We start from the raw sequence: 24,507 nt of genomic DNA on the forward strand, positions 1-24,507 counted from the left end.
CCTTTGGAAGAGCAGTCGGCGCTCTTAACCTTTGAGCCATCTCTCCAGCCCCTGTATCTATTTTTGATACATACAAGAAAGAATATGGTTTTCAAGACAGTTCAGTGATGGTGGTGTGGACAGCAAGGTCAGCTTTCGGAAAGAGAGCTGGTCATCTAAAACACAGAGAAGCAGCAACAATCCCTTTCCTTCCTGTTCGTACTGTTGCCTGTAGGTTTTTCCTGCCGTCTTTCTCTTTTCTTCTTCTCCTAATTCTTACTCTGCTCGGTTTTGTTTTATCAGTTGTAATTTTGGAACACATGTACTCAGCTCTCTTTTTACAGTGGCTGATGTTGATATTTCTTTTAGGGGTGAATCGGGTGCCGGGAAGACAGAGAATACAAAGAAGGTCATTCAGTATCTTGCCCATGTTGCTTCTTCACACAAAGGAAGAAAGGACCATAATATTCCTGTAAGTCTCTGCTCCATTCCTTTTGTCTGCATTTCATTCCTTTGTAATAACAGAGGCCAACCAGGAAAGCGCAGCTACTCCATACACTGCTCTGCCTAGCAGCTCCCTGGCCACACACCCAGCAGCCCTGTTTTTCCTTCCAATCTGGAGGAGCCAGGCACAGTCCACAGAAATTAACTAGGCTTTCTCACAAGGCAAATGGGAATTTTGGCTGTGGCTTAAGGCCCAATTTGTGGCAGAGATTGGTGAGAATGGTTATAAATTAATAAGCAGTGCCTATGAAGATTTCTTATTTATGCCAAATGAGTGTAAATGATTTTAGTGGTTCTTTCCAGATTACAGAGTAGCCTTTGGCTGCTGCCTATGGCAGCTCTAGGGGTTGGGGGATCTGTGGGAAGATTGATGGATGGTAAGAAAGGTAAAAACACAGAATATGGGTGTCAGTGAACCTCTTGTGCTTTGAGGTGCTGTGGTAGTTGGTGAGCTTTCATGTGCCAGCCAAACCAGCTCCCGCTGCACGCTGGCTTGGTGCTCTGTGCTAATGTCTGCTTATCTGTTTGTAATGAGCAGCAGGAATCGCCTAAGCCAGTGAAACCCCAGGCAAGTGATTTTCTTTCTGCTTCTCAGTCTTGAGTGCCTGCCCTGATTGTTGTCTTTAGAGCAAGCCTCTCCTAGAAACATGTGGCACTCTTGGTTCCAAGCGGAATCTATTCTAAAACCAGATTTAATGTTGCAAATGTATTGCTGGAGTCTTATTCTTTCACATGGAGCAGCATGCACTTGTGCATTAGATTGTGTTCTAGATAATCTGAATATTTTCCCTTTATCATGACATTGAAATGCATGTTCGTGAAGTCTTCAAACCGAAGATGATTTCTTTTGTCATATTAGGTGGAGCTATCTTACTATTTAGCAAGTACAGGAAAACTTTGTTTTATGCTGCACATTACATTTTAAATTGGGGACACAACCTTTGGGGCAACTAAATTTCTAACAAGTTTTGGTGGCATTGTATAATTTATGCCTGTGTCTGTTTCAGCCCAAAGGCTTGCCTTGTTGTATTTAATATCCTCAATAAATTAGAATTTTCTTTGTTCTGGGCAAGTAGTGGAAGAGTTATCAGCTGCCTGCCTTTTAGCCTAGCATGCCCAACATTGGACAGACCACACAAACCAGAGCCAGACTTTCTGCTTCCCTGGAGAGGGAGGACAGAACTGAGCTGGAGTCCTTGAAGATGGGAACAATTAGGTTTATGTCTTCCACATGCATGATGGTGTCATTAATTTAAAGCAAGAAGCAGTGATGTTGAGTCATATAGTTGATCTATTAATACATATAAAATAGATCATACCTACCTCCACACCCAGAGGAACTGTCATCGATGCTGAGACTCTCAAGTATCTTTCTTAACATTTAAGTTGAGAAATTGTCCATCAGTGGAGCTCTGTTTATCTATGATGGCCTGGAGTGGTCTTTTGTGACTTACTGCAATCCAGGTCAGCAGTATAGCTTGGAAGAGTTAATGAATGAGTTCTCATGCTATGGGATATGTAAAGGCTTCTTTAGTATTTGAGGGAAGACAGCAGGGATAAGAAACCAGCTTTTCTCTGTGCATTCAAGATGCACGCTCTATGGCCTTTTAGTCTGTCCCCAGAACACTAATGAGATAGTGTTAGAGAAGCAAGATAACTTCAGATTTTCCAGGCTCTCTGAAACACAGAAGCCATCGTCGTTTACATTTTGTTTTGATGTCATTGTAAACTACAGTGCATCCCAGTTGTCCGTGAGCAGCATGCCACACTTGGATGTCTCAGGGGTTCCAGTCCATCCCCGAAAGCAAATTCTCCCCAAAGAGAAGGCTGCTGCTTTGGGCTGCGCTGTCCCTGCTGAGTTGCATGTCTCTGCATGTGTTAGCTGTGTGCACAAGCTGCAAGGCTGCCTTTCTATGTTTGTTGCTACTTAGTCAAATCTGTAGTAGCTATGTGATACGTTTAGAAATGTGCAAGTATTGGTTCTCAGTTGGTCTCCAACCCCCGGAAAAATACGAGCTTATACAGTAGTCCTTTGATACCTGAGCAGGATTGGCTTCAGGGCCCGCTCCTTATCCTCCTCCAAAATCCTCAGATGCTCAGGTACCATATATAACATGGAACCTATGTGGTACACTAGAGTACTTAAAATGTCCATTATGACATACATACTGTGTAAATAGTTGTTGCGGTGATAAGGGGGAACCTGTATGTCCGGAACAGGTGTTACCCCCCAACACCGAATATTTCAGTTGCATTCTTGGTTGATTTGTGGGCACAGAGCCTGCAGAGGGCTGACTGTGCCTTGCGAAGCCCCTATTGTAGTTTTAGTTTCATTTTTTTCTCCCATCCTCCTCCTTTATTCCACTGGTTTCTGATTTACAAGGAGCTCTATTGACCACATATTGCAGTATAATTCATATTATACCATTTCCCCATTTACATACACAACTCTGTGCTTCTGTATATTCACGGTTACACAGTTCAGGATCATCACCAGTGTAGGACATTTTCATTTTGTCTCCCCACAAGAAACCCGTCCGTCCACTAGCAGTCACCTCCCATTTCCTCCTGCACTGGCAACCACCAAGGCACTTTCTGTGACCTGTGTGTCTATTCTGGACATTGTATATGAAGGAGAATTGTTCTCCGACTTCTTTCACTTAGCATAATGCTTTCAAGGGTTGGCCTCCAGTGTACATTAGAAGCAGAGCATTCTTTTTTATGGCCTACAATATCCTGTTGTATTAAATATGCCCCCATTTTATTTGTCCACTCAGTAGTTGACAGATGTCTGGGTTGCTTCCAGTTTGGCCATTTTGAACATTTAAGTACCTGTTTTGTGGGAACATTGTTTCATTGATCTTGGGCACTCACCTTGAATGGCATTGCTGGATCGTGTGTGCAAACAGGAGAGCAAACAGGAGTGTTTGTCTCTGTGTACTCTCCATACTTGGCAATGCGATGTCTGCCCTTTAGTATAACCACCCAAGTGCTACGGCACATCGTTTCCCTTGAAAATATGAGTAAATAAAAGAAACACTGGTTTTCAAAATTCAAGTTACAAAAGGAAACTTCAAGCAAAGATTTATCTGTGAACTTTTAGATATGTTTTATAACATAATTGAAAGTTATATTTGGCATTACGCCCTCAGTACCACCCACCAGGCAGCTGCAAGCACAGTACCACTGAAGTTTTCCTCCTAGCAGGTCACTCAGAGGTTTTATGTGTCCATTGCTGCTCTGAGCCTCAGTATCTCCATTGCAGAGTAGATTTGGGAATTTTCAAAACTTACCATCTTCTGAAGATGATGCCTTCGAGCCAATGCACCTGCCTCTCGGCACCTCTGCCCTCCTCAGTGCCCTAACTGCAAAGGTGACGCCACAGAGAAGGAGACTAGAGCCTGCTGTTTGCAATTGGAATATGATTTTCCGTTTGTGGTGACGCCTCCTACGCTCACCCTCCTCGTGCTCTGGAGCACTTGTGCTGTGGGGTCCTGTGCAGTACAGCGGGTCCTTGCCCCACGGCGGCTGGCTGGCTGGCCGGGAGTTTTGAAAGAATGCACTGGAACACTTCAAACACATCTTCTACCAACAGTGTTGTATACTATAGAAAAACACAAGATTATAGTTTTTGCCATGATTGATAACCTTAAAACAATATATAACTGAATACTTAGAATTTTGTAAACGTTGAGAACATTTATTGATAGCCTCTAGAACAGAAGCAGAGATGAGTGTCTGCCTAGTTCCAGTGGGGATATAGATAGTCATTGTTCCCTGCTAGTTTTTAGAGATAGGAGTACCATTTACCTAATTAATGTCGTAATTATAAGACTGTGGTAGTGGTTTTATGTTAGCCTTGTGTAAGATCTTTACTTGATCTCACCAATGTCTCAGATGTGAGAAAAACAGCTCCATGACACCGTGAGTAGAGCCAACAGGAGTGACAGAATTCTAGGCTGCATGTTGACTTTGGGGACCTCAGCCCAGATCACAGAGTTGCCTTTGGCTCACCCACCACCCCCTTTCCAGGCACTACTGAATGTTTTAGGACGTACTGTACATCCACTCAAACATTTGGCCATGTCATTTTGACCACATACTGACATAAGGGAAGGGAATTGGTGAGAGAAATGTGACCCGGAGAGTCCCTGATGCCATGCCTAGGGAATGAAACCAGGAATGCTGTTCTTGTTTCTCTTCCACGTCAGGAAGGCACCTTAAGATGGGTTATCAGTCTTTTCATTATGACTTGGCAGGATGGTACATGATTTTAAAGAATTGGTATTTCAGATCTCCGTCTCACAGTAGGTACTTCACTTACCAGAGCATCAGTTTCCCTGACAATTACTGCATTCTAATCCCACAAATTGAATCGAATAGCAAGGGGAAGAGGAGGCCTTTGGAGGTTCAAATAACTGGTACAAATTATTGTGCTACAAGCATTACAAGGTCTCAGTCACAATCAGGCTGATTGAAGTGATGGCTCACAGAATGGCAATAGACAATCTCCCCGCTACCCCGCACTTTAGGAGTTGAATCCATGGCCTGGCACATGCCTGGCATTCTGCCTCTGAGCTATATCCCTAGCCCATACTAGACCTTAGTAATAATAGCTCTCAGTAATCAAATTTAGCTCAGGATTCCAACCATCTTTAAGAAAATTTAGTGGCTGGGTGGTAACATCCCAGCATTCAAGAGGCTGATGCAGTTGTGAGTTGCGAGTCAGCCTATTCTGCATAGTAAGTTCAAGGATAGCCTTGTCTACATAATGAGACCCTGTCTCAAGAGAAAAAAAGAAAGAAAATTTGTTAGCATATCATATAAAGAGGTTCACATAAAAACAATCTAAGTATTGATCAGACAACAAACTGTAAGATTCACTGTACAGAGAGGCTACCTGATGCCCAGAAAGGGAAGTGATACTAGACAGTGACTAGAAGAGAGGAGCAGTTCTTGACTGCATTCAGCTGAACACAGTGGTAGACTGTGGTTAGGGCTTGTGAGAACCTGGGCAGTCCAGACTGACAGCAGAAGCATGTCCAAATGTTTGTTGGTGCCTTGGGAACACTGCCCTGCCCTTCAAACTGCATCACATCGCAGAGTTCCCACCAGGGGGATGCTGAAACTGAGGTCTTGGGTTGGCCTTGTTGATGCCCCAGATCCATGAATAGTGAAGCAATAGCACAGCACGCTTTGTTCCTGTTCTGAGATTTGATAGTGGGGCATGCAGCATGCATCACTTGAGGACCACTAGTTTGAAATCCTCCATGAGGTTCTTTGTTTCATCTTTTTTGCTTAGAGAATCACATTTGCTAGAAGCTTCTATTTGTTTGTTTTCTTTAGGTCTAGAATATTGTGGGTAGTTTAAAGTATAGGGAAAATATTTGTGTTGGGTGAGGGGAACAGATTTAGTTAGGTCATAAAAGATAATTCTGAAATTACATTCCAGAAACACAACATCACTTCCTAGTGTTTTCCTTGGCCAGGCTTGACATCATGCTTTCTCCTGCGGCTTTCCATGGGGTTTCATTTGTGCAGTCTGTTTTGTAGCCTAATTTGCACATAAAGATTGACTGAAGTGTGTGCTATGCCAATTGTTCTACTTCTTAGTGAAGGCAGGGCCTTGCCATCTTTGCCCACTTCTGATATAGAGGTGGGACTCTTGTCCCATCTGCACTGTGACAATGATGTGAAAGCACTTGGGAGGATGGAAATGCATAGCAATATAGTGGAGATTATTCAGTCAGCCCCTTAAATCCTTCACACAGAGCAAAATAAAAATTAACAGCAGTGGTAATGTATTCTTAAGCAGAGTGTTACACTCAATTTCATTTCATGGAAACCAGTTGCTAAGTTTTATTGTCTGCCTAATTTAAATTGTTATCTCTCCAACATGACATTTTCTTCTCCGGTGACCCCCTCCCTTCTAGATGCTGGGGTTTTTTCTTTCAGCAGAACCCATTATCAAAACCAGGAGTAAGGAACCAGCAGAGGTCACTGATGGTTAACACGATGAAAGCCAGGAAGAGGATGGTTTTGGAATACTTTTTTCACCCCAAGGACTGAAGTACAGACACAGATTAACATACATCTGTTTTTATTTATGTGTGTGTATGTCTATGTATATGTGTGATGTCTTTTAGGGGGAACTTGAACGGCAGCTTTTACAAGCAAATCCAATTCTGGAATCATTTGGAAATGCGAAGACTGTGAAAAATGATAACTCATCTCGCTTTGTAAGTTGAAAAGCCCAAAAAACTTGGACGTCTTCAGATTTCTCATGAAATGTCTACTATGACTTGAGCAAACGAATTGATTTTTCTCTTTAGATTTTGAGAAAGGCTAAGTAATAGATGTAATCATACCTCTAGCAGCCACATAGGAAAGTAGTTCTAGTTGTGTTTCAGTTTGTATGTTTTGATATGTACACATAATTGTGTAAGAGCTCTGTGTTTACTTCTTTACCTTTGCCAGTCATTCTGTTATGGGACTGGTATAGATAGTGTGGTGTGCTGGATGGTTTATGTCAACTTCACATACAGTCATCTGAGAGGACAGAGCCTCAGCTGAGAAAAGGCCTCCATAAGGCTGGGCTGTAGGCAAGCCTGGCGGGCATTTTCTTAATTAGTGATTGATGGGGGAGGGCCCAGCCCATTTTGGGTGGTGTCACCCCTGTGGTGGTGGTGGTGGTCCTGGGTTCTATAAGAAAGCAGACTGAGCAAGCCATGAGGAAATGGCCAGCAATCAGCTCCCCTCCAGGCCTCTGCTTCAGCTCCTGTCTCCAGGTTCCTGCCTCCAGGTTCCTGCCATGCTTGAGTTCCTGCTTTGGCTCCCTCAGTGAACTGTGACTTCGGATATACAAGCCAAATAACTCCTTTCCTCCCTAAATTGCTTTTGGTCATGGTATTTCATCACAGTAATAATAACCCTAAGACAAGTGGTGTACATGTTGTGCACTTAGCACATCAACGGGTGTAAGTAGTATGACGTTGGTTTGGGTGTGTGAGTTCTCCTTTTCATAACTTGCTATTTCTATGGACCGTGGACAGGATGGTTCTCACTAGTATCGCTTCTGTTTACAACTTCTTTTCTTTGTTTTTTGAGACAGGGTCTCTCTTGTAGCCCTGGCTGTCATGGGACCATTTTCTCCCTGTATCCCACTCTCCATCTGTTTCTCTCCTCTTCTTCGGAGGAAACCTGTCTGTTTAGGGCCATTTCACCTAATTATCATTTTAAAGACCGTCTCCTCCAAATACGGTCACATCCTGAAGTACTGAAGTTAGAACTTTAACATGAGGTGGGGGATAGCACTGTTGGTCTGTCTCAGTCTCAAGAGCTAAAGTGTGCCAGGCTTTCCACATTATTTAGGAAATAGAAATTTGTTTGCTTGGAATATTGTTTGTCCCTAGTAAGAAACATTTGAAGGTTGGCTTAATCCTAAATTCATTTAGTAATTCCTTTAGCATTGTTTGTCCGAAGTAGGGTAAGAATGCCTGTGTCTGCATTTAGGAAAGGTCCAGGGAGACTCGAATTAGAGGCCCGTCCTTCCCTGGATCGTCCACAGTAGTCTCTGCCACAGATGAATCTTGAATTCTCCTCCTTGAAAAGCCTGGTGTTTGGTGGGGTGGGAGAAATAGTGAGCTCCCAGTTTTGGTATGCTATTTTTTTTTTCATGAGGGTTTTCAAGTACAGCTTTGTGGGAAATCCTTCATTTTACCACATAAATCAAGCTACCCATCTTTGATTCTCCCCCCTCTCCCCACCCATTCCCTGCCCATCCCTAACCACACCTAAATCTAAGAGAGACTGTGCAGTACACAGTAGTCTTATTTTTGCCTATAAAAGAGAAGTTGGTACTAAAACATTTATTGAAAGTAGCATATCAGTCTATCAGTCCTTTCTGGTGCTCTGACACTTTGCGGGAGGGGAGATCTGTGAAAGGATGGAATGCCAGTGATGGGGGCATTTTGCAATCTACCCCAAATCCTTAAAGGGTCTCCATTGGTGACATATAGTGGGTTCTGAATTGGCATTACTCCTTTTTAGTTGGTTTTGTTTCATTTGTTTTTTCAATAGCCCTGGCTGTCCTGGACCTTGCTTTGTAGACTACACTGGCCTCAAACTCAGAAATCTGCCTGCCTCTGCCTCCCAAGTGCTGAGATTAAAGGCATATGCCACCACTGCCCAGTTTTGTTCAGTTTTGGGGTATTTTTATTTTGCCTGCTTGTAAGTATGTACCATGTGCCAATGTGCCTAGTGCCCATGGAGGCAAGAGGAGGGGGTCAGGTCCCCTGGGCCCAGAGTTACAGATGGTTGTGAGCTGCAGTGTGCATGCTAGGAATCAAACCTGGGTCCTCTTGAAGAGCAGCCAGTGCTCTGAACCACTGAGCCATCTCCAGCCTTGCTGTTTCTCTTGCTGGTTCTTAACTAGCGGCTTCCCAAGAGACATTCAGCCATGGGGGAGGGTATCAGTGTGCTGTTGGTATCTGTTGGGTACAGGTCAGAGATGCTGATAAGCATCCCGTGATACACAGGACAGTTCCCACAACAGAACTACCTGGCTTTAAATGTCAGTTATGCAGAAGTTGAAAATTTCTGCTCTTGACTGTACATTCATATAGATCAAACCAAACTAACACTCCTGGAGTTTATTTGTAAAGTATACCTGAGGTTGTTGGTTGGTTTTTGTCAATTTGACACAAGCTAATGTCACCTGGGGAGAGGGAGGAGGAGTTGCTCCTCTTAGATTGGCCTGTGGGCATGTCTATAGGCATTTTCTTGATTAATGATTGGTTGACGTGGGAGGGCCCAGCCCACTGTGAGTGGTGTCATCCCTTGGAAGGGGCACTTGGTCTGTATAAGAAAGCAGGCTGAACAAGTCAGTGAACAACACCTCAGTGGCCTCTCCTTCAGTTCCTGTCTGCAGATTTCTGCCTGAGTGAGTAAGGCAATATTCTTAGATACAACTCTGAGTCAACCAAAAAGCAAAGACATTTCCCAGTTGTTGATGTTCTTGTACAGTATTGGGGATTTCTTTGCTCATTTGTTTTCTTAGGAATGGTTTGGTAGATTTCTGCTGGTATCATAGGTGTTAGCTACACAACACTAAAACAGGTATCCATCTGATTTTAGTCCTCTCATAAAACATAATTATATAATTAACTTCACTGACTGAGTGCCAGTCAGTTAAGATACCCTTTCTGTATTCCTATGTAGGTGCTGACTTTGGTTCTTAGGGGACTTAAAAGTAACCAGTGATCATAACTCAGTTTTCAACTTTGAGTACCGGTTATTAATTATTAAGCATCTATTCTTTGCCAAGAAGTTCTGCTGTTCATTTGGTATCTCTGTGAATGTCTTCTAGATCTCTTAAGGTTTTACATACTGCAAATGAAAATTTTTCTTCTTTCGGAATTTGTTCCATTATGTTTTACATCAATAAATTGAATCAAACAGCTGCTTAAGTTGAAAGCTGGAAGTCAAAATACCTAGGACTTCAGACCTTCTCTCTTGGCCCTTAACCGACTGGTAGTGAATCCAGTTGGTTAAACCTCCAGAACATGTGGGAGGTCTACCCATGTTTCTCCCAGCTGCCCGGCTGTCTGAACGCCACCTGAGAAGTTCTCTGCGTTCCCGTTTGCAACCTGCATCTTTCCCCCAGAGCTCCTGCAGTCCGTGATTACACTCAGTCTCCTCACCACAGTCAGTAGCCAATTATTGTGATTGTCATTTCTCCCGTGAGAATATGAGAGCGAGCGCAGCCTGGAGGGACCTGTCTGCCTTGTTCACTGAGTACTTGGTTCCAGCATTGTGCCTCACAGTGTAAGTAGATAAACTTAGAGGATCCATTTAACCAAAATGCCACTAAATGCCAGTTACACCCCAGGCCTGGGCAATGTCTTATTGGGCAACCTAGAGTCCTGCCCCATAGGACTCACCTTCCTTTCCCTTTAAACATTAATATTCTCGGTGACCTGCCATGTTGTGGAGTTGCTCCCTCTGTGTTACACCCGCTAAGAATGTGCATGTTCCTGTTCTAGAAGTGTGGGTTGGAGTTATGTGGGAGGCACTTGGCTCCATGGACAGGACAGGCCTTGGCTTAGGATTGGTTACATCTTGAAAGTGATTTGATGTTAAAAGATGAGTTGTGTGTACAGTAAGATTTCATGCAGTCATTGTTTACATGCTTACAGTGAAAATATGAAACTATAAACTCCGTGAGCTTTAGAAGGCCTTTGGTTCCATTTCTTTGATCTGATATAGCTGGCTAATTTCCTGAAGACTATCTTTTCTTCTAAAGATGCTAGCATGTGGTTCGTGTTAAGGGATTCTTCAGGAGAGCATTACAGTATGAAAATAATCATCCACAGTTAGTTTATGAGAAGGGAAATGCATTCCAGATGGAGGCCATTTATAGACAATGGCTTTCTCCTAATGAAACTTTGAAACAGGACTTCAGCTTAACGTGGTTGTTTGAAGCCGCAGACAGGTCTCTCAGAAAGCTATTTGCACAAGTGCTTTATTTCCTTATTAATTGTGTTTCACTGTTAAACAGGCCTGAGGCGGTTTAACAGTTCACAGCTCTGCTGTGCCCTCTGGTAGATAATTAGCCTCGTAGTTAGAGCAAGGTGAAGAGGCACGAGATTATCCTTCTGATTTGATTCTTGGATTATAATGAAATGAAGTCACAGATTTACACCTTCACATGTAATACAAACATCAAAAACCCCTAATCCACTGACCAAAGCTGTCCCTGAAAGGTCAGCTGTAGCTCATGTGACAGTATCCGAGATGAGGTACAGCCTGTGCCAAAAACCCAGCATCCCAGATCAGCCACTGTGCACACACTCACCCTTTTAGAGCCTAGCCTTCTATGGAGCTCCAAGCGCCAGGCCTTCTGGGCTGACTGGAGTCTTGACATCTTACTCACACCTAGGTAGAGTGTGCATTTTTAGTCATGTTGATCTTTAACTCCTAACGCGGCTCTAGTTATCCAGGTAGCGTCTGATATCCATCATGTTAAGTAACAGGCCATTTAGTTCACATGCACACTCATTTCAGTAACAGCAAAGCTTCTGGAGTTTAGAATAATTGAAACATTTGAGGTGGCCATCTGGCCTTTGGATTAAACCCTAGCCACTGCTCCTTAAATGACTTTCTTTTGTTTGAGGAAAATGTTACCTCCAGAATGGAATTTAAAACATAGTACATACACATCACAGTCTATGCTCAGGTGTTTAAAGTAAAACATGGCTCACATAGAATTGGATTAGGTGCCAAACTAGAAGGAGAAAATAACAAAGTGCAAAATGAACCTGCCTTCCCCTGTAGTAGCTGCTAACCACTAATCCATTAGGCTTAATTACTCCAGATGCTTTGATAGCCACTCCAGAAAATTTTCCCAGAAAAGTTTGTCAGTTTAGAACAAATATTAACTAGATAAGGTAATTAAATTTTCTTTATAGAGTTAAGATGGGCAGTATCCAAGTTGTCCTGTTAAAATGAAATTCCTAACAGCTTGTGTTTTAAGCCTGGGGTGTAGTTCAGCATTATTGCCCAGCATTTGGAAGGTCTCATGTTTAGTCCTTAAGCTAGGGGGAAAATGTTTCCCATGTAGACAGAGTTCCGAGTTTCCGTTTAGGGTACTCTCAACAGGCATTTCCAACAGGCCATGTGCAGCCAAGGACAGCTGTAAATGTCACCCAATGCCAAGTATAGCTGTGACTACTATACAGTGGATGGTCATATTCATGCCCTTTTCCTTTTTTTTTTTTTTTTTAAATTGGTGAGAGTCTGGTTGACCAAGTACCATAGTCTCAACTTTATGGAGAGGGTATATATATTTAGCATGAATTTCTTCACATAATATCTAAGAGATAGAGGACCCACATAAAACTAAGACATTTGTTTCTCAGTTTAGTCTGGATTTACTAGAAACAGTCAATGGGAATGAGAGAGTGTGTGTGTGTGTGTGTGTGTGTGTGTGTGTGTGTGTGTGTGTTGAAGAGAATGCTTTTTAACTTACAGATTCTGTTCCCCTTTTATCCCCAAAGGCAAATGTCATCTCTCATCCACCCGAGTTCCTGGCAGCCTCACTTGGAATGGTGGCACATCCTCTGGCCTGCTTTTCACCTAATTTGCCAGGATATTCAACACTAAGGGGGATTTAAGTTTTGGGTTATTTGAAGATATTCAGTAAAATGTTGAGTTTTGAAATTTCATTTTATTGTGCCCTTAAGGGTCTTTGTTCATAAATGCCGTTTGGCTTAAGAGCGGGCAGTTTTCAGCTTCATAAAGTTGTTGTTTTATGTTTTGGAGATAGAATTAATTCTAGAACTTTGACTTTAAACATGTGCTGATTTTAGAAATACTAGTTCCTTTTGAGTGGGATCTAGAAAAAGCATAAGGGAGAGGATGTTCCTGGTCCCTCCGTCCTTCACTCCTACATCCTTGCTTCTGTGGACCCTTCTGACTCTACTCAGTTCTTTACGTTTATGCCAAGGATCATTCTCTGGCTCACACTGTAATGACTAGAGTTACTGTGGACCCAGTTAGGAAAAGGAAACTGACCTGGGGACTGCTGATGGAACTGGGCACTGCATGCTGGAAACACTGGACAGCTGAATTATTTTAAGACTTTCTCTCATAGATCAGCGACTGTGAAAGCCAGAACCTTAATTTTCTTCCATTGCCCTTGGATTCCGATATCCTGTCTCCAGCCACCCATTTCCTCTTCCCATGGTGTTGCTGTCTCACATTACCCTCCAGTTATCCATCATCATCCTGAAGATGGCATGATTCCATTCTTTCAGCAGGAATCAAACTCCACTGTATGTACATGTGCACATAACTCCACTGTATGTACATGGACACATAACTCCACTGTATGTACATGTGCACATAACTCCACTGTATGTACATGGACACATAACTCCACTGTACGTACATAGACACATAACTCTACTGTATGTACTTATCTACATATACATCTATTGATGGGCACCTTGGCTGACTCTGTGTCCTGGCCTTGTGAATACTGCCATGATAAGCATGGTATGAAGGTGTTCCTTGTGTGCCAACTTCGTTTTCTTTGGGTATGTACCCAGGCCTGGTGTAGCTGTCATGTGGTAGTACTATTTTTAGTTACACAGTGTGATGTTATGCACTCAGTGAAGAAGTTAGACATGTTGGTGTAAGCCGTAAGTTGGCATTACTTGCTAGATAGAATGAATTTTGTAAGTGGACTGTTTTCTTAAGTAGGAATTAGCTGATACCGACTGTTTTGCTGAACCTTCCTGTGGTTCTCAAGAGGCTTGAGAACTATTTGCTTGGGCAGTTCTGGCAATGTGTTACGGCCTTGGAACGAGAGCATTGTCTTTTGACTACTGTCTTAAAATAGCATTTCTTCATGAACTCAGTGAGCTATGGTGTGGATGGAACAGCTGTTTAAAATTCATGGAGCATTTGAATCCGCTTTTATAACATCAGGACCCAATTTCAGTTTCTGAGTTTTTTTGAACAGTTAACTACCCATATGGAGTAATGGTTTAACTTTATTCTTTCTTGCGGGGGTTGGGGGTAGGGGAGTCCTTCCCAGGAACAAAGACAAAATAAACTTATCTTTAAAGTAGAATAAAATGCACTGTCTTGTAATGACCATATGGATCCACTGAACCATTTTCTAAATCTTAGAAACAGATGGAGTATTAGTGATCTTATTTTTATTCTGTGTTGAAACATTGTGCTGTTTCATCATCCAAGGAATTGGATCATTGTTTATAAGTATTACTAGCTATGCTAAAAAGATTAAAATAATAGTTGGGGATGTAGCCCAGTTGATGGCATGCTTGTTTAGCATGTTCGAGACCCTGAGTTCAAGACCCAGAACCCCACCCCTGAAGTTTAAAAGTATAAGAATAATGGGATTGGGGCCTGGAAAGATAGTTCAATGGTTAGGAGCACTTGCTGTTCTTCCAGAGGACCTGAGTTTGGTTCCTAGCATCCATGTCAGGTGGCTCAGACACAACCTGCAGCCCCAGTTCCTGGGGATCTGATAGCTTCTTCTGGCTTCTCTGGACTCTTGCATATATGTGGTACACATAAACCCATGTAATAGGGACACACAGATACAAATAAATAATAATAGAAAAATGGGATTGCCTAAGAGACCAACCGTGCCAGCTAATCATCCTCTTTACGTTGGCTTATGTTATGTACTGTTCTGTTGCCGTGAGGAAACCCCTCGACCCAGGCAGCTAACAGGAGAAAGGGTTTAGTTGAGGGCTTGCTTGCAGTTTCAGGGGTTAATCATACCGTGGTGAGTGTGGCGGCAGGCAGGCAGGCATGGCACTGGAGCAGTAGCTGGGAGCTCACATTTGATCTGATCTGCAAGTTAGAAGCACTTAGAGAAAGCAAGACTTGAAAGCTCAAAGCCCACCCCAGTGACATGCCTCGTCCAACAAGGCCACACCTCCTAGTCCTTCCTACACGATCTACCATCTAGGGGCCCAGCATTCAAATCTATTAGCCTGTGGGGCCGTTCTCATGCAGACCAGCAAAACCTGTCGTTTCTCAGTATGTGAGGAGGTGTGGAAGAGGACCAGAGATACCTTTCGTAAGCTACTTTTAACTTTCGAGGAACACAATTGAAAAACCAGTTTGTCTTGTATGCTCTTATGTATAAATGGATGTGGTGAGGTTCACAGTGAACAGATGTCAAAGGCAACTGTGTGTGTGTGTGTGTGTGTGTGTGTGTGTGTGTGTGTGTGTGTGTGTGTGTGTGATTCATATGGCAAGTAACCAAAGTCCTTTCCACTTCCCCGAAGTTTAGAAGCAGCTCCCTCAGAGGAGGGCTTCTAACACCTCACTGGTGAATTTTAGTATCTTTTCACCAGTGACAATGCTTCTTACCAGTTCTAGAGTGAGCCCTCCTCAGTCGCCAGCATGCTCCTGCCTTAGGCAATACTTCATTGGCCTTTTAGGTCTTGGAAATAGAGAAAGCTGCAGTCTGGTTCATCTTCGCCTCACCTTTCTACTTTTCACTCCGTCTTACTAGTTTGGGTACTCAGTGTAATAACAACTGTCAAAGAGTTACGAAACAATCACTGCTTTCTCTCTCTCCAAATGTTTTTGTCTGTTGGCGGGAATGCAGGGACACAAACTCAGTTTGTGCATGCTAGGCCAACCGCCTGTCACTGAGCCATATCCCCACCTTCTCTCTCCCAAGGGTATATAATGGGGTCAGGTTGCTTAGTGTTTATAAAACTTTTTAGCATTTTAGAAGACATTTTTCTGCCTTGCTACTTTTTATAATTGCAACTATTCAAGTTCCCTCACTCTCCACTTTTTAATGGATTTCTATTCTGCAGAAATCATCTCTACTATTGAAAACTTCAGACCAAACAGTTGAAATCTAGCTATGGTGTTCCTCAGAGACGCCTCCTGCCTCAGACTACTTAGAAAAGCTTTCAAGTTCTAACTGGCAGGGGTTCATTCCTTTACTTTTTCTTCTACCTTTTAAGACTTTACTAATGTTTTTTTCATTTATGTGTATGTATGTATATCTGTGCCATGCACATGGGTGCCTTTGGAAGCTAGAGAAGGGTGCAGGGCCCCTTGAAACTGGAGTTATGGGCCATTGTGAACCTGATGTGGGTTCTTGGAACCAAACTTGGGCTTTCCAAGCAGTAAGTGCTTTTAGCTACTGATCCATCTCTCCAGCTTGTCTTATCCTTTCTTGACAGTTTCTAGACTTATTGTGTCACAGTCCAGGACAGTGGTCTAGCCTCCTGCTGCTTGTATCCATCGATGAGGTGTTTCCTTGTATGTGAGGAGGGTGTGTTGTCTTTTTTACTATAGTGCCCAGGTCCTCCGTGTCCTCATTTACCTCGTTTTCTCTCTCTCTTTTCAGGGCAAGTTTATTCGGATCAACTTTGATGTAACTGGCTATATTGTTGGGGCCAACATTGAAACATGTATCCTTTTTCACAGTTGCACAGTCCAAAATAACAGCTTCCTTTCCTTAAGCAGCCATCTGTGATATCAAACCTGCTGGGAGGACTTAAACGATTGAACGACATGTGACACATGTGGGTGCTTCCAGTTTCTGGTTGTCAGCTCCAAAATGGTGTCGATGTTGTTGTTGTTGTTGTTGTTGTTGTTGGTGGTGGTGGTGGTGGTGGTGGTGGTGGTGGTTGTGGTGGTGGTAAAACAGGCCATAGGGACTGGAAAGATGGCTCAGAAGTTAATAACTCATACTGCTCTTTGCAGGGGACACTGGTTTGGTTCCCAGGATCCATGTCAGGCAACTCACAACTGCATGTAACTCCATTCTGTCCTCTGTGGACACCTGCATGCACATAAACTCACACAGGCCCCCACAAGTATTCATAAATATAACATCTTTAAAACCAGCCACAAACTTGTGGGCCTGAGAGTGGAGAGTCCCACACTCTCTGGTATATGACTGGACAGCTGTGGCTCTTTGCCCACTGCTTACCATATTCTTATGACGATACTAGGCTGTGCCTCTGTTCAATGAGACAAACCTATGGAGTTATGGAGGTAAAATAATTTAATAAAGTTATAGCAAAGACAGGACACGTCAGATACATAGAATAATCCTAAGAAATGTCATTGCATAGAATGGCCCAAAGGAATAATAGGTCTATATAAACAAATTTAGGGGGCAGGGAATATTTGGTAAGGTATTTGCCTAGCCCTAGATTTGACCTTGTCGTTACATACAAAATTACTCTTTGGTTAGTGAGATAATAAATTTCTCCAGTAATAGAAATTCATCTGATATATGGTGGCTAGGTGGAAAAGTTCCTGTGAATTAAGACTAGAATTTTATACATTTGAAGCCAGGGTGGGAATGATGATATAGTGAATTGGTCATTTAGCTCTGTTCATACTGTTCTGTTAATAACATCCATCAGACTATGGTTTTTTACCAAATGAGATCATGGTGGAGTTAGTATAAATAAAAGTTGAGGCATTTTGCACTTACAGAATCAATTCATTTGGTAGCCCCAGGAAAGGTATGCCCCCAGAAGATGTTATCGGTTTGCAAAGCGATGAAACAGATTCCATGAGCCTGTGGACTCTTCGACACTACAGCAGCATCTAAGCACTGTACAGAGAGCCCCAGCAAGTCTTACATTGAGCCCTGCATTTACAGATGGGTGTTCTTTGTCTGAAATTTGGGTGCTGCTTCCACGGCGTTCTGCACTAGGAAACCCAGGCAGGTGGATAGCTTCGAGCTTTAGGCAATGGTCTCTCATGCTTCAGTGCAGGGAACAAAAGGCCCAGTGGTCAGTGTAGCAAGGATGTCATCTGATCATAGCTACATGCCAAAGCACTTGGGAGAAGAACTCCGTGTGCAAAGATGGAGGGCCAGCACCTAGACATGCAAGGTTTTTAACAAGGGGGTGTCACAGGAGCAGAGTGGTCAAGCACAAATTTTGAGTCTCACTGTGATGATTAATCTTGATTGTCAGCTAAATATGATTTAGAATTACCATAGACACTGTCTAGGCAGGCCTGTGAGGGGTTGTCTCTGCTGAGGACCCACTTTACATGTAGGCGGAACCATCCAATGGCAGAGGTCCTGGATCTCATAAAAGGGGGAAACAAGCCGAGGACAAGCACTCATCTGTCTTTCCTGACTGGATGCAGTGTGACCACGGGCTTCATGCACCTGCCGCCATGGCTTCCCCACCATGATGGATGCAAACTGAGCCACAGCAGTGAGGGAAGGTACCCATTCCAGGTCATTGACTGTCTCCTCCTGCTCTTTCCTCTGCGCCTGTTCCTTGCTTGTAAACCTGTGATGGTCTGGTGTTACATAGCATCTACCCTTCATGTTTAGTAGCTTTCTTCACTTCCTGTGCTGTGTTCTTTTAACACAGCCCACAGAACTGCGTGGTGAGTGGAATAGCAATGGGGTTAAAGGAAACACCTGCAATCTTTCAATCTTTTCAGTGAGTCTGAAAATTAATAAGAATCATAAGCTGCCTTTTTTTTTTTTTTTTTTTGGTCTCATACAGATTGATTGGTTCACTGTAACAAAGTTGATATATAGCCAAGAAAGAAAGTTGTGTGTAGACACTGTAGAAGGACCCCCTCTTAGTAACTAAATCCTTAACCTTCTCTGCTCAGACCTTCTGGAAAAGTCTCGTGCTGTTCGTCAAGCTAAAGATGAACGTACGTTTCATATCTTTTACCAGCTGCTATCTGGAGCAGGGGAGCACCTGAAATGTGAGTAACTGGGTATCTACTCCTCTGCATTCATCAGCTTTTTGACTCTTGCACTGAAGGTGTGTGAGTTTTGCTGTATTAGCTTTTGAAATTTTCTATAAATTAATTAGAGTTGGATATGCTGACACACACCCTTAATTCTAGTAGTTGGAAGGCAGAGGCCAACAGATCTCTGTGAGTTCGAGCTTAGCCTGGTATACATAGAGAGTTCAGGACAGCCAGGAATACATAAAGAGACCCTGTCTTAAATTAAAAGCCATCTTTTATGATTTTGTTCCAACATTTAAAATGGAAAAGGGGGGAGGGAGGGGATTACTTAATAAAATGTAGAATAAAGCTTTTATTCCCTGACTTACAACTAAATACAGACTGTATTTGCACTAGAATGAGTGAGTGGTGAGATATTTGTATATTGGTGTGAATCACAAGGACTGGAAGCTTAGAGCTGGAAGAGTAGAAAATAAAATTCTTGAAAATAAAAACATTTAAATCCAAGTGTGGTCTAACCTCAGCACTCAGGAGGCAGAGGCAGGTAGACCTCTGTACATCTGAGGCCAGCCATAGTGAGCTTCAGGCCAGCCAGGGCTACACAGTGAGACCCTATCTAGCTAAGGCAAGAATTTTGCTGACTCAAAAACACTAAGAAGAAAGGAGATGTACAACTTTTTTGTTCCTTGAGTCCTAGGTTCAGTGTTTCTGCAGTTACTATATATATTACGTAGCTTTGTGCAGACGCATGGTGCAATCGACTTTTCTCACCTAGTGAGAAAATACTGTGAACACATGGGACTGAAAACTGAGTGGGAAACCTGCAGGGGTAAAAGCTCTGCCACACACAGAACTGCTAAAGAGACCAGACAGCAAGATGATACATTTTAAAGAACGAAACTCTGAGGCCTCCCTTTGCAGACAGGCAGTGACTCTGCAGTTGGAATTAATCAGAAGATTTCCAAAGTGTTGGAAGGTGTGAGGGAAGCAAACGGTTCCCATAGAAGTTCAGTGTGGATGGCGCTTGTGTAGCTTGGTCTGTTTGTGGGACCCCTAGCAGTGGGATCAGGACTTGTCCCTGGCACATGAGCTGGCTTTTTGGAACCTGTTCCCCATGCAGGGGTGCCTCACCCAGCCTTGATGCAGGGGGAAGAACTTGGTCCTGCCTCAACATGATACGACATGCGTTGTGACTCCCATGGAGGCCTGCCCCTTTCTCAACAAGGAAGAGTGGATGGGGGAGGGGTGGACGAGAGGTGGGGAGGGGGTGGACGGGAAGAGAGGAGGGAGAGGAAACTAGTTGGTATGTAAAATAAATGAAAAAAAAATAAAAATATTAAAAGTTCAATGTGATATAGTTAAGAATCGGGGAAAGGAATAATCCAGGGGAATTCTCTATAGAAAAGCAAGAGAGCCAGGTACCTGCTAAGATAAAAATACAGAATAAGAATTTCAAAGCTTTCATTCAAATGATGGTGAAATTTTTTAAATCTGGAAATTTTACTTGTTTCTTAGTCATGCAGTTTCAAATAGAATAGTACAAGTCACTAATGCCAAAAAATAGATTGCAGATATGTTTCCATGTTCACATCTTTTTTTTCCTTCATTGAAACAAATACTGGAAAACTGTTTGTTTACACACATGAATTAACAAGGAAAAGTGTGCCAGAGATGGGCTGGATGGCAAGCCCATTCTCCTGAGTTCTCAATGTCCATAGTAGAGTATTTCAGTCTGCCGATGAGTATGAATTACATTTTATCCTGTTGTATTTCCTTTTAGCTGACTTACTCCTCGAAGGTTTTAATAACTACAGATTCCTCTCCAATGGCTATATCCCCATCCCTGGACAGCAGGACAAGGATAACTTCCAGGAGACCATGGAAGCGATGCACATAATGGGTTTCTCCCACGAAGAGATCCTCTGTACGTCTTCACTGTTAGAACTCCTGGGGATTTGCTATAAGTAACCCAAATTAGAAAGTGACTGGGAAGCTAATGAGAATGGCCTCTGTTTTATGAAACCCCAAAGAATTATGGAAAAGTCACACGGAGCCAGTTTTTAGCACCAGATAAGTTGGGGTATGTCTCTGCTACATTTTGACGGCTTTTTCTGTTTTTCTTTCCATCGATTTAAAGCAATGCTTAAGGTCGTGTCTTCAGTGCTGCAGTTTGGAAACATCTCTTTCAAAAAGGAGAGAAACACCGACCAAGCTTCCATGCCAGAAAACACAGGTAAACTGATGGACACTGTTTCTGCCTGCTTCCATTAGCTTAGGAGTCTGAGGTAGGGTCTCACTATGTACCACAGGCTGGTTTCGGACTCTTGCATCCTTCTGCCTTAGCCTCCTGAGTACAGGGATGCAGGATGTGCCATACTCACTGGGAATCTAGATTTTCTGATGTGAAGATTTTCTGTTTCTAAATGTGGAAAGTGGATTTAAATAAACACTGGTCAGGAACACAAGGTTTGAACACCAAGAGGAAGTGGTTGCAGGTATTGGGCACTGCCAGACTGTTTCTGAGGGAAATGAACCCCTGTTGCCAAGGAGGCTTCACAGGGGCATCCACAGTGCACTATGGCCAGTGAGTGGCCTTCACAGGAGCATCCACAGTGCACTATGGTCAGGGAGTAGGCCTTCACAGGGGCATCCACAGTGCACTATGGCCAGTGAGTGGCCTTCATAAGAGCATCCACAGTGCACTATGGCCAGTGAGTGGCCTTCACAGGGGCATCCACAGTGCACTATGGTCAGGGAGTGGCCTTCATAAGAGCATCCACAGTGTACTGTGGCCAGTGAGTGGCCTTCACAGGGGCATCCACAGTGCACTATGGTCAGGGAGTAGGCCAGCCAACCTAGTGTAATCAGTAAGCTCTGAGCCAGTGAGAGAGAGCTTGTCTCAAAAGTAAGGTGGAGGCCACCTGAGCAACAACACCCAAGGGTTCTTGGTAGCTTCCACATGCATGAGCACATACATACACATGAACACAGACACCTCCTCCCCCAAAGCCCTTTTTGGTAACCCACTTGAGGTTCAATAATGTTTATTTCCATGTGACTCCTGAGGGACTGACTCTCCGCCTGTATCAGGATCACTATCTCTTGTTTTGTTTCTGAGACAGGGTCTCTCTGTAGCTCTGGCTGTGCTGGAACTCACTATGTAGACCAGGCTGGCCTCGAACTCCCAGAGATCCATTTGCCTCTGCTTTTGAGTGTTGGGATTGAAGGCGTACGCCACCATACCTAGGTCATGGTCTCTTTTTCTTGACCAGGCTGTGGGCCACCTTCCTGAACTTTTGACCACAAGGACCCTTTTGTGTATCACTTGGTCATGTAGTTAGATCAGCAGAAGGGCTCCACCCACCGTGTGCCTCTCTCCCAGTCACGTCCAACTTAGTGCAGTGATTTCAGATTTAAGGTAAGACATGTTACAGTACAGTTCAGCTTAAGATCTTGAAGTGAGCCGTAGGTAGACAAGGAGGTCACTCTTCTACCAGGCCAGGAGAGCAACGGCTTGCTGTCCTCCCTGATGTGTTATTGATCCAGAAGAACAGAAAGCATTTTTCATCAGACTTAAAGCTTTGTCACACTTCAAGACTTTCTAGAGAGACTTCAAGAGTTTCTAGAGGTTTCCATTGTGTACATGCCATGATTAGACCGTGAGTGGAAATGGAACATTTAGGAAACTTTTACACTGCAGTTGCCCAGAAACTCTGCCATCTGCTTGGGATGAACGTGATGGAGTTCACTCGGGCTATCCTCACCCCCCGGATCAAGGTCGGCCGAGACTACGTCCAGAAAGCCCAGACCAAAGAACAAGTGAGTTGGTGACCACTCTCCCAAGTGCATTGGAATGATAAGCTGTGGCTTTAACCTTCTGCTCAGCATGCACCAAACTGAGTTAATAAGAGCGCATGGAGCTACCGTGGTGGTAGATGAGTTTGGGTTTTGTGTATTTATTTACTTTTTTTTTTTTTCAGGAAATTTTAGATTGATTTTTGTAAGTAAATTTGAAATGTCACCTCCAGTTGTCCCCTAGCTGACAAATAATCTGGTAGAGAGATCTGATGTTCCACAGCAGCCAGACGAGACCAAAGCTCCCACTGTGCTGTCTTACAGGGTAGCACAGCAAGAACAGAGGGGTTGTTCTTACTGTTTAGTTGTGCTGATTGTAAGGACATTAATAGCTTAGATTAAGAAGCTGGAAAGTGATCCCCCACCTACCCACCCCCTCCTCACCCCCAGAGGCAACTGACAAGAAACCAGGCTGATAAGAGATGCTGTTCCCCCGGGCTCTAAAGCCAGGGGGGGCTTTGCTCATTCCCTAAAGTCATTAGCCACAGTTCTGTTAAGTGTGCTAACGCCTCTGTTGATATATAACAGTGAGATATAATTAAGCAGTAAATGCCATTTGAAGTGCTTGAGTTCTGTGTAGCGTTGAATGCCATATTACAGCTACAGGGTTTTGTTGAGACCACTTCCTGGATGAAAGGTTGATATTATCTAATTACAGGCAGATTTTGCAGTGGAAGCCTTGGCAAAGGCTACCTATGAGCGGCTGTTCCGCTGGCTCGTTCACCGCATCAATAAAGCCCTGGATAGGACCAAACGCCAGGGAGCGTCTTTCATCGGAATCCTGGATATTGCTGGTTTTGAAATTTTTGAGGTATTCCTCACCTCCCTCCCTTCTGCTCTTTTTTGCTTTTTGTTCGTTCTCCTAACATGTTACGGTTCGCTTATGTGTGCAGTTTAGTGCCAGGCAGTCAGAAATAAGCAGGTATATTCCTTGCTCTTTGATTAGAGCCGAACAGTAGACAGCAAATAACCACTCAGTTCACAGAGTGCTGGGATCCAGAGAGCTGGGGAGGCACCTTGAGGCCGAAAGCTCGGGGAGTGCTGAGTGGTGATGGGCATGTTGTGTGTGTGAGGTCGGGTGGGAGTGCTGAGTATGCTACCCAGGGCCTTGAGATTGCTGCGTGAGTGTTCTGCAGTTAGACATCCCTGAAGGACAAGAAGCTGCCAGTTCAGAAAGCCTTCCTTTCTGAGTGGAGAGTCCCATGGTTCTGTGTTTATCAAAGGTTAGAAGTTGCTGGAAAGCTGCTGCGTCTAGACAGAGTTGGCCAAAGGAAGAGTGGGCCACAGATGTAAAAGTAGAGCCACCCTGAGGAGGCCAGGGTGATGGGCCAGACGCAGTGGGTCCAAGAAGAGCAATTTGAGAGGGGTACATGGCAAGATGGTGGCCTGTGTCCTGTGAAAACAGTGTGGTAAGGGTTTCAATACCGCGTCATTGACCAAACACCACCACCACAACAAAGGGTTCTGGGCACACATTGCTGCGAGTTTTCAGAGACTCTCCGCGGGTGTGGGCTGCCGACCTCTGACAGACTGTGTAGAAGGTGTGACTTAGATCATTGCTGCTGGGACGAGTGTCACCTTGGCCACCATTGAGTACTGAATTGTCCTGTTTGAAAATGCTGTCTAGCCTCCTAAAAACTGGACCGCTGTGGAAAGCAGCTTTCTCCATTCAGTTTGCTACACCACTGTGGGAGTTCTTAGTATAAATGACGTGTAAATAACCTGAGAAATAGCTCTCAAACTTGCCCAAAGAGGAAACTCTTTATTTCTTAAGAATCTGAGACTCTTTGAAAAGGATGCCGTAGTGGCAGGTTCGTAGAGCCGTGGAGAGAGTAGATAACCAGTGTACAATGCACATCCTCTACCTGGATGCCACCCACTCAATTTCCTTTAAACTCTTGAGCTTCCTAAAACAGG

The 24,507-nt window shown here is 43.6% G+C and overlaps 1 protein-coding gene across 6 annotated transcripts in view; it reads left to right on the top strand.

The window, feature by feature from the left end:
* The window catches only part of Myh10 (myosin heavy chain 10), a 127,347-nt gene that overhangs the window by 50,030 nt on the left and 52,810 nt on the right, over positions 1 to 24,507 (top strand). For 4 of the 6 annotated variants that reach the window (XM_036198117.1, XM_036198114.1, XM_036198119.1 and 1 more), the window contains exons 5-13: positions 349 to 451; positions 1,022 to 1,051; positions 6,630 to 6,722; positions 16,397 to 16,460; positions 18,649 to 18,747; positions 20,516 to 20,659; positions 20,873 to 20,968; positions 22,436 to 22,554; positions 23,249 to 23,401. In XM_036198117.1, coding sequence (XP_036054010.1) covers positions 349 to 451; positions 1,022 to 1,051; positions 6,630 to 6,722; positions 16,397 to 16,460; positions 18,649 to 18,747; positions 20,516 to 20,659; positions 20,873 to 20,968; positions 22,436 to 22,554; positions 23,249 to 23,401 — 901 coding nt within the window. The remainder of the gene's footprint in view (positions 1 to 348; positions 452 to 1,021; positions 1,052 to 6,629; positions 6,723 to 16,396; positions 16,461 to 18,648; positions 18,748 to 20,515; positions 20,660 to 20,872; positions 20,969 to 22,435; positions 22,555 to 23,248; positions 23,402 to 24,507) is intronic. The other 2 variants (XM_036198120.1, XM_036198118.1) reach the window with 1 other exon arrangement.

The sequence above is a fragment of the Onychomys torridus genome, chromosome 8 (genome assembly GCF_903995425.1).
Source record: "Onychomys torridus chromosome 8, mOncTor1.1, whole genome shotgun sequence".
Lineage (NCBI taxonomy): Eukaryota > Metazoa > Chordata > Mammalia > Rodentia > Cricetidae > Onychomys > Onychomys torridus.